At 43.9% G+C, this 12,620-nt stretch overlaps 1 protein-coding gene across 1 annotated transcript; it reads right to left on the bottom strand.

Moving 5' to 3' along the window:
- Positions 1 to 355: 355 nt before the first annotated feature.
- On the bottom strand, positions 356 to 8,574 carry ZNF367 (zinc finger protein 367). Its single transcript, XM_026088498.1, has 5 exons — positions 7,669 to 8,574; positions 6,391 to 6,541; positions 3,969 to 4,088; positions 3,412 to 3,550; positions 356 to 2,982 (listed from the first exon to the last, which is right to left on the bottom strand). The coding sequence occupies exons 1-5, from the start codon at positions 8,023 to 8,025 to the stop codon at positions 2,745 to 2,747; spliced, it is 1,005 nt and encodes a 334-aa protein (XP_025944283.1). The 5' UTR covers positions 8,026 to 8,574; the 3' UTR covers positions 356 to 2,744.
- Between the last annotated feature and the right edge of the window lie 4,046 nt (positions 8,575 to 12,620).

Consider the following 12,620-nt stretch of genomic DNA (forward strand, 5'->3'; position numbering starts at 1 on the left):
GCGTTCTTGAAAAGTAGAAAAAGAAAAAAAAAAAACGACAGTTGACAAAGTATTGCTGTCCATCTCTAGGTTAAAGGGCTTCAAGAACATCTAACCACTGCCTGCTTACCAGCTTCTGGTTGCTGCATCACATCAGGCCTGTTCTTTACTTCAAATGAATTTTCAAAATTTTGTCAAAGAACTCAAACAAATTTGCCTCTGAACATGCTTTAAAAGGTCAACTTGTAAATGTGTGAAATTTCAGCAAACAGGAAAAATGAATACCTTTCGTTCTGTTATGTGTCACATCAACAGGATTATAGAAATAAGGAAGAGAGAAGTATTAAGAATTACCAAATACCACACATACATGCTAAACTTGAAAATTAAACCAACCTTTTATTCAAAGCGCCTATTAAAATAACAGCATATTTACTCTTCTGTTGTTAAGTCATGCCAAACTACAGCTTAATCTTATGAAGCACAGAACACTTCAAGGTATGTTGTACATAATCACTTAAGCAGTCTTCCACACCTCAATTTTTTTACTTGGTATCTTACACTGTACATGTCACTTAGACAAAACTGCTTGAGCTGTCTGAATTTTGCCTACTGCTAGGTAGAATTCAGTGTACTTGTCATACTGGACGAATATTCTGCAATTTGTCCAAAGCATTACAGCTGATTAGGAAGATCAATTTATTGACATAAATTATGACTTCAACCTGCAACTGGCTAGTGATTACAGTCTCATGCCCTCTAAAATACTACTCAGAAGCAATTTTCAACATTCACAAGTACAAAAGATAACACTCAGGACTTATCTTAGGATCAGACTACTTGTATGCAGTCAACTGAATGGTCAAAAGGATTTGTTTTAAAAGTTCTAAACTGACACCCATCAATTGCCAGGCAGTTTTATGTAGGCTAAGAAGCCTAGAAGAATTACAAAGTGTTTTGTTTCCTTAAGCCCAAAAGACTTGAAAGAGAAACAAATAAGCCTGAGGTCAACTAAGTTTAGGAACTGAAAACAGAAATTAAACCGTATCATTGGTGCAAAAACTAATTACATTCAATGAAGGTGATTTTTTTTTTTTAAATCTGATTATTTTCTAGTTAAGTGCATCAATACATGACTTTAAACAACGAGGTTAATAAAATTTTCTACCACAGCGGGTATCAATTATCAGAGAACATAATGCAACAGTTGCAGTTTCTGCTGTAAAATTACACTATATTTCTTAAACAGCTGTATGCATTTAGTCAGTCTATATCAAGTAACTGGGCAATTTTTTCCTCTTGATTAAGCAAGAGGGAAAGTGGCTTCCCTTCTCATCTGAATTTCCTGACCTTCAATGAGAGGGAGGAGTTAAGAACAAGCAGGTCAGTAAATATGAATTAACATCCCCAAAGCAGTACCTCAAATGAGAGAGAAAAAAGAGCGTGTCCAATTTGAAAACAAAATGCTGTTAGCATATTAGGAATCTCTGGTTGCCTGCCAAGCAAAATACACMCACACACAAAAAATCATGTGAGACAATGGTATTTGAAAGTAGATAATATTCATGAGGTGACAAGATGTCCTGCTAAACATTTTCTATCTACATCTGAGAGTACTAGGCAGTGTTCTGCAACTTCATTTATTTGGGAAATATATGATATCACATAGTTAACACACCTGCAACTACCTTTGGAAGCCTATTTTCTAGTTGTATAGTGAATACTTTTCTGCAGTGTTTAATTGATAGCTGTGCTACAGTTAGTGAACACAAAATCGGCATGTTATCCTGAAGTAAAGCAATAAGGTGGCTTTATGCACAGGAAGTATGGAGGCTTCTATTTGCTAATAATCATATAAAAGCAATAGTTTAAAACTTAGTGTTTGCTACTAAGAGATCTAAAATAGTTTACTACAAATCAATACCACCCTGTAAATACCCCCTTTATTAACAAAAACAAGTGCCAAATCATTACAGGGTCCAAAAATATCTGAAAAAATATTACCAATTGTCTACCTCTCTCTAGACTTTGCAAGACTAATCATTTTCAGATAAACCCAACAATGTGCAAAGGTTCCTAACATCATGTTAGGAATAACAAGTGCTACTCAAACCAAGAGATTCTGCTGAGATCAAATCAAAAAACAAAATAGCAAAGTCAATTCTCATACCTTGAGCAGTCACAGTGAAGATCCTGAACTATCTTACAATTTTCTGCATGAAGCAGTTTCTTCCCCTCTACAAGTTGAGATATCTAAGCTTTGCCTTCTGCCTTGGTGATACTAGGTAAAAATACACTAATATTAGAAAACATGGTTCCATTGCTGCTTACAGTATTTTCAGACCTACCACTTAATATAATTTTGCTTAAATAGTCAGATAAATACTTTTCCTTTTGTCAGCCTTCTTTGGCCACACGTACCATTCTGCTAGCCACAAACACTGTGTTCAGAAAGTGCTTCCTGTGAAAACTGCTTCAAATAAATGAGTTAACCTTGCAAAATCTAGCTTCCCACAAAATGTAATTTGTCCACCCTGCATTATGCAGTCCTGTATTTACAAAATACTTAAAAACTTTACATCTGTCTTTTACCTTACAAAAAGTGCAATTCTCTCACCCCACATTATGAGGCAACAACATTCTTCATAAATTCTACAGAATAGCAGCCTATGATAAGCAAATAAGGTGCTTAGCTTATGCCCAGGATCTAACTGGTTAAGTACCACCAGGAAGTACATTTTGTATAGGCAAACTCTGTTCCTATACTACTGTCGCAGTGGTGCCACAGCTAGGTTTGCAAGCTCAATGAGAGCCAATGCGCCATGCATGCGTTCACGCTGTTCCTGGAGGCGGCGGCAAGCAGCTGAATGAGCGCTGTTTTTGTCTTCATCATCCTCTTCATCAGACTGGAGATATTCCATTGGGTCCTGCTGTTCCTGATCCGTTTTCTGGATTGCTTTACTTTTCAAAGTGGGAGCACGCTGTTCTCTAGTCTCCCAGTATCTAGAAATCAAAGGTGGAGAATGCTTTTAAATTATGTATAACTCATGCACCAACTACTATTCAAACCTGGCAAAAACCTCCCAAGTACTGAGACTGATCAATGTATTTGGTTTTTATCTTTCAACCCTTACATGGCGGTATTTAAGCTGTCAGAGGCCTCCTTTGCTCAGCATTTTTAACAGGTTCTCTTCAAACAAAGAGAAGTTAAGTGAAGAAGGAAAAACAGATGAGAAAAGGCCCCAGGAGAAACTTCATCTTAACCAGCAGTCAACACCTCTCAAAGAAAAGGCAAGACTGGGCTGAATCATGCTAAGGAATAGCCAGTTTTGGATTGTTAGGGTTTTTTGCCCCTAAGAATAAGCCACAGAGTGGCTTTCTCAGGCCACTCTGTTAGGACTTTAGAGAGATCACACCATAAAGGGAACTTACTTCGCTAGCCACTCAGCCACAGCTTTGTTATCAGCTGTCTGTTTTTTACTGAGTCTGTCTGTGAGTTCTTCCCTCTTCAGCCGGGCATAGGGATGCTTGGGGCAATGACGGTTTGCATGTGTGAATCTGCTTAAACAGCCTTAAAAAACAGAAGATACCAATGGACAACATATTAAGGAAAGCAGTCAACCGACATGAAAGCCTAACATCTTTGGGATGAAGATGCTGCTGAATCTAACCTTCTGCACTCCACAAAAACCTGGATTCAGTTGAGAACAGCACGTTCAACTTGCATGCCCATACCACACCCAGTCATTTTTTACATCAGTATCAACTGATGCAATTACTGACAACCTGCTTATATAATATATGCAATTCCTACATATAAGTCTGCATGATTATGCACAGATTTTGCATGGCTCCTCCCTTCCTTAGACATTCCTCCAAAGTTAAGATCCAAAGGTTTTATACAGAGTGCTGCCACATGAGCGTGCATATATTCCCAGTACTAGACTGACCCTAGCTCTGAACACGCAAGTTACTCTCCGGTGGCTCACCATTCTCTGAGCAGACGAAAGGCTTTTCCCCTGTGTGAAGACGCTGGTGAGTTTTGAGTTGCCCACTCTGAACAAAGGCTTTCCCGCAATCTGGATAGTCACACAAATAAGGCCTTTCACCTTAAAAATAATGACAGAACAGATTTGTGACAGCTGAATATGAAAGAAGAGTCATCACAGTATTCCGTGGTGGTCCTTGGCTTGAGACTTACACGAACAAGCTCTCGTTTTACTCCCTCAGACACTCGCATCTACTCAAAAAGCCTTAGTATACCAGACACCAACTTTTACCCCAAACAGATATTTATGTCAAAGTGCATATTAAATGCTACTGCATTTTTCCAGTCACACTGAAAGTCAGCTTCAGGTGGGTTGAAGTGGAAGATAACCTCAGAAGGCATAAAAAGGATGGGCTGAGGGCAATGCAGACAATGGTAGGCCTCACTTTTTTCCCCTCTGAGAAGAGAATGGACTTTTTTCTATGTCACTGTCAAGATTTTTCTTTTTTTTGGACTGCAGTAGAAATTTGGGCGAGGCAGAAAAAGGACCATTGCACATCTCATTTGCAGTTGTTGCAGTGCTCTATCAAGGAGCCATCCTTACTTCTGTTCAATTTGAGTAGGTGCAGTGGCAAGTAATGCCGCTGTGCTCTACCTTTGAAAACTTCTAAGGAAGAAAACTTAATAGTGTACAGGTTTCCTGTAAGGCTGCAGAACTACAGTCATGGCAGCATCTCAGCCTTTTTGATATAAGGAATGGCAGTTTAAGAGAAGAGAAGAATTTGTTAATGTTTTCCCCCTCTGAGCATTGCAACCTATCCTTCAGAGTCTAAGCCCTCAGGCTTTCACGATAGTTAGGTTTGGGGGGGGGGGGGGGTTTGTTTGTTTTAAGAACTTTTTTGACGCAAGTTTTTCCTAAAGCATTGGTAGAACTATAAATAATACAGTTATAAAACTTGTGTGGAATGAAACATACACAGTATATTGTAAACATAGCATCCTATAATAGAACAGGTTATAGGTAGAACAAAATTACAAGTAATGTAATTCAAGTTACAACCAGGTATATTTTATCATTAACAGAGGCTGAACTAGAGCAATAATGGAGGTCAATAATACAGGGATGTATAACATTGAAGAAGCATCTTCTTAGAGAATATTATTGGACTTTTTGAAAAAAGCTGTAATAGATAAACAGGGAGACAGCCTTATTCTAGACTTCAGCCAAGAAAGCTCTCTTAGGCCAACCATCAAGGAGGACTTCCATATGCCAACTGTAACAACAGGAATGGGAAGAACAGAGATAGCAGGTATCTCTTCCCTGTCTCTCAAGAAAGTATGATTGGGTACATGCTTGCAAAGGTGTCCCATGCCACTCTTCAGGAAGGACAACTAGAAGAGGGTGACGCAACCTTACTAAGTTAGCAGAGAAACATCGGGGTGAATTAGTCTCAATTAAGTAGTCCATGTTTAATTCCCAAGTTCAACACATAATTCAAGCACATGAAATAAAAACATCTTTTGATGAGAAAGCATGAAGAAACTAGCCTTTAATATTAGTATACACAGTCTTGTCTTCTTTCAGTCAGAAAAAAGACCACGGGAACCAAGGGCTTTTTGTTGTTGTTGTTTTTAAGTGTCTATGATAGTTCACACTTTGTTGCAAAATACAGAGTCTTGTTAGAATGTGAAGAAAAAAAATTATTTAGTGTAAAAAAAAAAAATAACATCTGCCTTTCAGTTCAAGCTCCAATGGGCACCCAGTGAGCTGATACTGTATTTTAACTGATCTGTAATTTACCTTCTAGAGATGTTTTATATTTACAGGTTAGTAAATTAAAGTGATCACCTCCAGCCCAGAAAAGAAATTCTAAATAAGGAGATGGTATGGGAAGACAACAGGACAGTGATTTTAAGCATCTGAAGTCTTTTCTCAAGATTTAAGCTATACAATTAAGGTATTACACTGTCCAAACTGCCAGTTTCTTTTTAAGATATGTTCTCCTCTAACAGATACTCTTCAATTACTATGTGAAAACTACACAAACATGAAGAAAACTGGCTCTCACTCACATGGAACAGGCAGTCAGAATGAAAAAATAGTCAAAAAATGGTCAAGTGCAGAACATCAAGCTTTGGAAAAATTTTTCCTCCTGCTAAATAAACCTCTGACAATAGCAGATAAAATATTTACGCTATTTGCCTTAGCCCAAATTTCTGCTACCATTACCCAGTTGACAAAAGAAGTTACACAAAGACTTATTTTTGCCCGATTGCACTAACATGCCTTGGGAGAAGAGTACAATTAATTTAACAGTTATGTTAAAATATTAACTGGTTGAAGGTTTTTTCCCCCCTTCCTAGGCTCTTTGTAAGTTGTTTATATCAGCTAGTCACATCTTCCTTTTAGTCTCTTCACCTACCAGTATGGGTTCGTTTGTGTGCCTGCAGTGATTTCTCTCGTGGAAACACCCTGTTGCAGATATTACAACGTATTCTGCTAGAGGAATGCTCTCCTTCATTTATTAGGTCACGAACTGTGTCTGCTCTTGGTCGGCCACGTCTTATCCCATCCTGTGTTAAAATAATTAAGAAATTGAAGTACCATGCTTTTCTACGTAAGCAATTTAGACACACACACACACACAAGCCATCCAAACCTCTTATAGGCAGCAATAACTTTCCCTGCAGGAACTTACAAGTAAGTTACCAATTCAACAGAAGAATGGTTTAAGACTCTTCCCTGTTTAGTTTTTAAACCAAGTTGACTGGAGACCCAAGCAATTACATACTTCTGAACTAGTCTACTACAGACAAGAAAAAGCAAAATTCAAAGTGGTACAACTTAAATGCAGTTTTTGAAAACATACAGCAATACGAGTACTCTTACACAATCTCAACGTAATTGAGGGACTTGCTAAAATAATACACGGGAGACCACAAGCTTTTTTCATGGAAGACCTCGCCACAGGAATAACACACTTAGCACTATCCCCAAAATACACTGCACAGCCGTAATGTAGACTTGCCCAAAGATCGGTAAAATAGCAGAGCTGCGCAAACTAAGCCTGGACTTCCTTAGCAATATAGCTTATGACTCAAAGGAGTCACCAGATGGCAGTATGCGTTTTTTTAAGTTCTCTCCCCCCAACGCGTGCCTTTGAAGGCAGCGCCGGCAGCGGTCACGCCGTTTGGCGTGCCTCCCAGAGCGACGACAGTAACTTCTAGAAGCAGCGCAAGAGCCCGGCGGTAGCCGGGCGGCGATGCGCGGCATGTCGGCACCGAGGACGAGCCCTGCCCCGGCGCTGCCCACCTGCGTCTCCCGGACCGGCAAAAGCGGCACGACCCGGGCGGCAACAGGGCGGACGGTACCACCGCGAGGCTGCTTCTCGCCCTTCCCCCCCCTCCCCGCCCGGCCGTTGGCGGGTCACCCCCTCCCCACGGCGCGCGCGGGCCGTTAGGGCCGTTCGCCCCCCTCCCCGCGCTGGCTCGCGGCACGGCCCCTCCCCCGCCGGCACGGCCCCGCCCCCGCACGTGACGCCAGCGGAGCGCGCGCCGCACCCGGAAGTGACTTCACTTTAAATCTCCGGGAGGAGCGGGRCGCGGAGGGGGGGAAGGGGGAGGGGTGGGCGCCGCGGGTCCCCCTTTAACTGCGCGGTTCCCCCCGCCGGCTGCCGCCTCCCGGCCCCCGCCGCGCTCACCTTCAGGTGACCGCCGCCGGCGCTGCCGCTGTCCGGGCTGGCCGCCTCCTCGTCCTCCCCGGCGGAGGCCCCAGCTGCGCCGCCCCGCGGTGGCGGGGCGGGCGAGGCGGCGAGGGCGGCGGCGGGGCCGCCGGGGCTGAGGGTCACGTTGTGCGCGTTCTCGCCCCAGCGCCAGGGGTACACCATGAAGTCGCTGAAGCCGGGGCTGGTGGGGATGGGCGGGGCGGGCGCCGGCTCCTCGCCGCCCGTCCCGGAGGACGGCTTGATCGGGGTGGTTTTGATAACGGACACCAGGACGCGCTTCGGGGAGTCCTGGCAAAAAATCACCGGGGGGCCCGGCGGCGGACGCTCCGCCATCGCCGCCCCTCGCAGGCACCGGCACGGGGAAGGGGGTGGGGAAGCTCCGCGGCGGCTCAGCCCCGCTCTCCGCGTCCCGGGGAGGCGAGGTGCGGCGCGGCGCGGGGATCCTGTCGCCGCCAGGCCGCTTCAGCCGCTCATCCCCAGGGACGGCGGCCCCGCGCGGGGTCTCGGTGCCTCCCGCCCTCCCCCGAGCCGATCCGCAGAGTCAGCGGCGGCCACCGGCCATAGCGACGGCCGGGGCGAAGCAGCCGCAGCCTCCCCGCACCTTTCCGAAGCGGCGCCGGCTCCCGCTCGCGGTCCCGGCGACGCCCGAGGAGCCGCCGCCGCCGCCGCGACCCCTCCGCACCCACAGCCCAGGCCGAGCCCCAGCTTTTCCCGCGTTACATTTCGCGCCTGGGCGGCACCAATCACCGAACCCGGCTCTGGCGTCACCGTGCGGCGGGTCCCGCCAGCCAACCGCGCGGGGAGAACGGAGAGGCCACGCCCTTTGGGGCGGGGCTCGCCCACCCTTCTACGGCCCTATTGGCCAGGCATCCGTACGATTGGCAGAATTCGAAAGTAACTGGGCTCGCGGGCTGCGGGCGGGCGCGCCTCCCGTCTCCCCCTCGCTTCCTCTTCGGAAGCGCTGCCTGGCCGCTGATTGGCCCGCCGCGGCGGGGGGTGGGGCTGGCCAGCCCGCTCGCGCTTGGCGCGCGCTGTTGTTGTTTCGCCTCCTGGGCCAATCGCGGCGGCCGCGGGCCCTGGCGCGCCCGGCTCGCGGCGCGGCGCGTCACGTGCGGAGTTTAAAGGGGCGGCGGCGGCGGGGAAGAGGCGATTCGTGCGGCGGCGCCCCGCCCGCGGCGCGGCTGGTGACGGGCAGGGCAGGACAGAGCAGGGCAGGGAAGGGGGTTGAGCCTTCGCTGCCCGCGCGGGTCTGTGCTCTTCGCGAGGGGCAACCGTCCCTTGCCGCCGCTCCGTCCTCGGCGGGGGGAGGGCCGCGGCGGAGCGGCGCGCGGCACGGCCGTTATGGCCGTTGCGGCGCGCGGCGGCCGTTGCGAGGCGCAAGCGCCCGGCCGCGCCCTGCGAGGCCGCGCTGCGGCGCGGGAGGCGCGAGGCGCCGGCGGGTGCCGCCTCCTCGCCGAGCGGAGCCGGCGCGGGGGGAAACGCCCGTGTGGGGGTTAGGCCGCCACGCTGACCAGCTCAGCTGCTTCTTCCTCCTCCGTCGCCGTTAAAATAATTTGCACCAGCCCCGTCCAGTCGATGGGTCGTGCGCTGCTGGTGCAGTGAGTGATGCTGTTCCGTGGTGTTTGGTCGTGCACGGCTCATACGGGACTGTCACAAGCTTCCAGCTAGGCAGCCTGACCTATGCCAGCGTGTTACTGTTGACTGACTAAGGCACGATCCCCAAACACTTACGCAATCAGTAGGAGTTGGGTGCCAAATACCTGTGTGGATATAGCCCCGGATTTCCATCACTTCATATATTCTAATGAATCTGTGTGAATGAGGAAGTTTTTGAGATTTATCTAGTATGTTTAATCCAAAGTTTCTAAAAGTTATTAATTTTAGTATCATACTACTGTTTGTTTAATTTCAGTTTAATACAGCTGTCTAGTTATTTATACTGTAGTTACTAACATGGTATTTGTGAATTTAAATTTGTAGCTCACATCCTTTGAAACTAAGACCCAGTCAAACCCTCCCATCTGTTAGCACAAACTGCTACAGCCGGGACCAGAGATTGCAGTTCCATATGGATGCAAAGCTCCTACATGCACAGGATAATGAGCTCTATATCAGCTTTTACTTGATCCACGTGAGTAGAAGAAATGTGGCCAAAGAGTGAAAGATTTGGTGATAAGGAGGAATAATATGGTAATACAGTGGAATACATTGATTTAGCTTTATCTGGTAAAAATCTGAAAGACCGGTCATGTGTTTGGCTTTTAAATTTCAAGCTAGCTGTTGTGTCTCATTTACTAAATCTTTTTGCAAACTGATTACTTGAAATAAAAACATACACTGGCTTTATCAGATACAGCAGTACTTCATTTATTTTATGCAGTGTTTATGCATTTTGTTAAATGGTAGACCTCATTAATATAATGCAGGAGCACATTTCTTTTGGCATTTGGTTCAGGCCTTTTAACATAAGGATAACTAGTAATAGAAAACTAACATTCTACTTTTTGCCTCACCATCCTATCATCATAGTAAGTTGTACTGAGTAGTTACAAATTATGAAATAAGTAACTTGTTGCTTACGTTGATAGCTAAATTCTGACTCTACTATCAAAGGCATAAGGAAGCCAAGTAAAACTAATGAAGGTTTCTTTCTCTGCTTGGATTTTTTTTCTCTGCAGTTTGTATGCTGTAGAATGTTGCCCTGTAAGAGTGTTAGCAACCACACTGTTGACAGGAACAAGAAAATGCAGGGGAAGCAAATTTACAGTGTGTGACTACTAACTAAACCTCCTCCAGATAAATAGGAAACCCCTATCAGATCTTCTTAAAATTTAGAGCATAGTACTGGGCTACAGTACTCAGTACCTATCCAGAGATAGGTAGCCTTTCATTATTAATGGTAGTTGTGTCAAACTGAACTGTCCTTTTCTTAAAAAAAAAACAAGCAACCCCCCCCCTCCAAAAAAACCCCTCCTAATTACTACTTAGATAAATTCTTGTTCATAGTAATGGTACCCCAGCTTCTGAAACTCAGTGTGGCTTGTCACAGTCCTACTACTACTATGATAATTAGCAGGTCAGAAAGAAAACAGGACAGCCTGTAACTTACATTACCGGAATGACTACACAGGTCTGCATACACTTGGCTCCGTCACACTTTAAGGCTTCAGGTCTAAAAATAACCTGTGGAAGAAACTTCCTGTAAGAAAATAATGTGGCAGTGGAGTGGTAGTACAGAAAGATATTTTAAAATGTGTTTGGGGGGAAAAAAGGCTGATTTATTAAAATAATTGCACCCCAAAAGCAAACCCAAACTGTGAAAGCCCATCATAATTTTCCAAAGCCATTGGTGCTTCAAGTAGCATGTGTTTGCTTAGAAACTCCTGTTACTGATGGAATTAACATTAGAGTTCAATATGTATAATAGTATACAGTGTCAATTGATATAAGGCAGTAAAGACAGTACTGAGTAATTAAATAGCTCCATAATTATTCTATGCTACCTCAATGTACATGTTAAATTTTGTAATGACATTCAAGGGCCAGGCTGCAGATTAACTTTTTTGCATGGATCTCCTTGTTTAAATATCTAATTAATGCCAAATAACAGATTTTTGTTAAAAGAATTAATAGTGACAACCAAAGAGAAGGAAGAGGTGATCTGATGCCACTTCTGATACTGTAACTACTCTGAGCAATGGTGTTTCATGGAACTGTAACAATTACCAAAGTGAGAGAAGTGGCTTCTTTGTCCATTCCTACTGCCAGTAATTAGGAAGTGGACAAAACAGAGAGAACATGCACACAAAATGTGCATGGCATAAAGAGCTTAAAATGCACTGCCTTTGAGTACATACAATCATTATATATTAAGCTTTAACAGATCATTTAACTTTATGTAAAAACAGTTTTCAAATAATTATCTGAGCTATGGTATTTAACATACTTAATATGTTTACTCTAGATGTTGTTTTGATGATATACTATTAGTTTAATGTATAAAAGCATTATTATTTTAGAGTTATAGTTAGTCTAGAAACAAGAAAGTTCTCTCTAAGTGGAGAAGCAAGGTAATGAAATATTATACAGACTGCCATCAGATCAAATCCTATTTAATGTTTCAACAAAGCATACCTTTTATTACCCATGAGGTAGTAGTCAGGGAAATAGTGAAAGGATAAGGAGCAAGAAGTCAAAAGAAAACAAGGAAAAGTATCTGTGTTCTATCAGGCTAATTAGACTCAAAAAGAGTATTATAATTCAGGACTTTAAGGACAATAAACTCTTTTAGAATAAAAATTAGGACAACAGGCTCTATCTTAGGTCATTAAAAGCTGTATTTATCAATTTAAGTGAAACAGAACAGATATATGTAATAAATGAAGAGAAAAGAAGGTACTTTGTCTCTCTTGGGCATGCTTCAAATATTTCTAGTGATATTCCTAAGTTCTAACCAGAAAGCTTTGAGATGGTGATGGCCTTTAGGTAGATAAAAACAAATACTTAACCATACTGCAAGTAACTTTAGTATATTTTGTAATATGAGTTATGCAATAATTTAGTAATAGTCATAATATCTATTTATGTGTTTATAACTACATTTTCCACATTCTGCTTTATATCAAATCAGCTATGCTTTTAAGACAATACAGTTGGTTATGTTATTAGTTCACTCAAGGCCAGCTACTAAATGCTCCAGAAGGGAGGAAACGGAATGAGATAAGCATGGGACCATAATGATGATGTATTGCCATCCCTTTTTGTGAAGGCAATGGAAGAACAGTAGTTACTGTAAGTAGGTCTGTCTTTAGTGGTGTCACTCTTTATTGCGTGGCCTAAAACTTCATGTGGTTAATTGAGTTCAGTATTAGTATATTGCTAGAAAAGTTATGAAATAGCTTGATGTCACTAAGTGACACAGTGTTACA

The sequence above is a fragment of the Apteryx rowi genome, unplaced genomic scaffold, assembly GCF_003343035.1.
Source record: "Apteryx rowi isolate R43461 unplaced genomic scaffold, aptRow1 scaffold_77, whole genome shotgun sequence".
Lineage (NCBI taxonomy): Eukaryota > Metazoa > Chordata > Aves > Apterygiformes > Apterygidae > Apteryx > Apteryx rowi.

Coding starts and splice junctions, on each gene's coding strand:
- ZNF367 (XM_026088498.1), bottom strand. CDS start 8,025: ATGGCGGAGCGTCCGCCGCCGGGCCCCCCGGTGATTTTTTGCCAGGAC. Junction 6,542..7,668: donor CCGGCGGCGGTCACCTGAAG/GTGAGCGCGGCG, acceptor ATTTTAACACAG/GATGGGATAAGACGTGGCCG. Junction 3,551..3,968: donor TTTCGTCTGCTCAGAGAATG/GTGAGCCACCGG, acceptor CTGTTTTTTAAG/GCTGTTTAAGCAGATTCACA.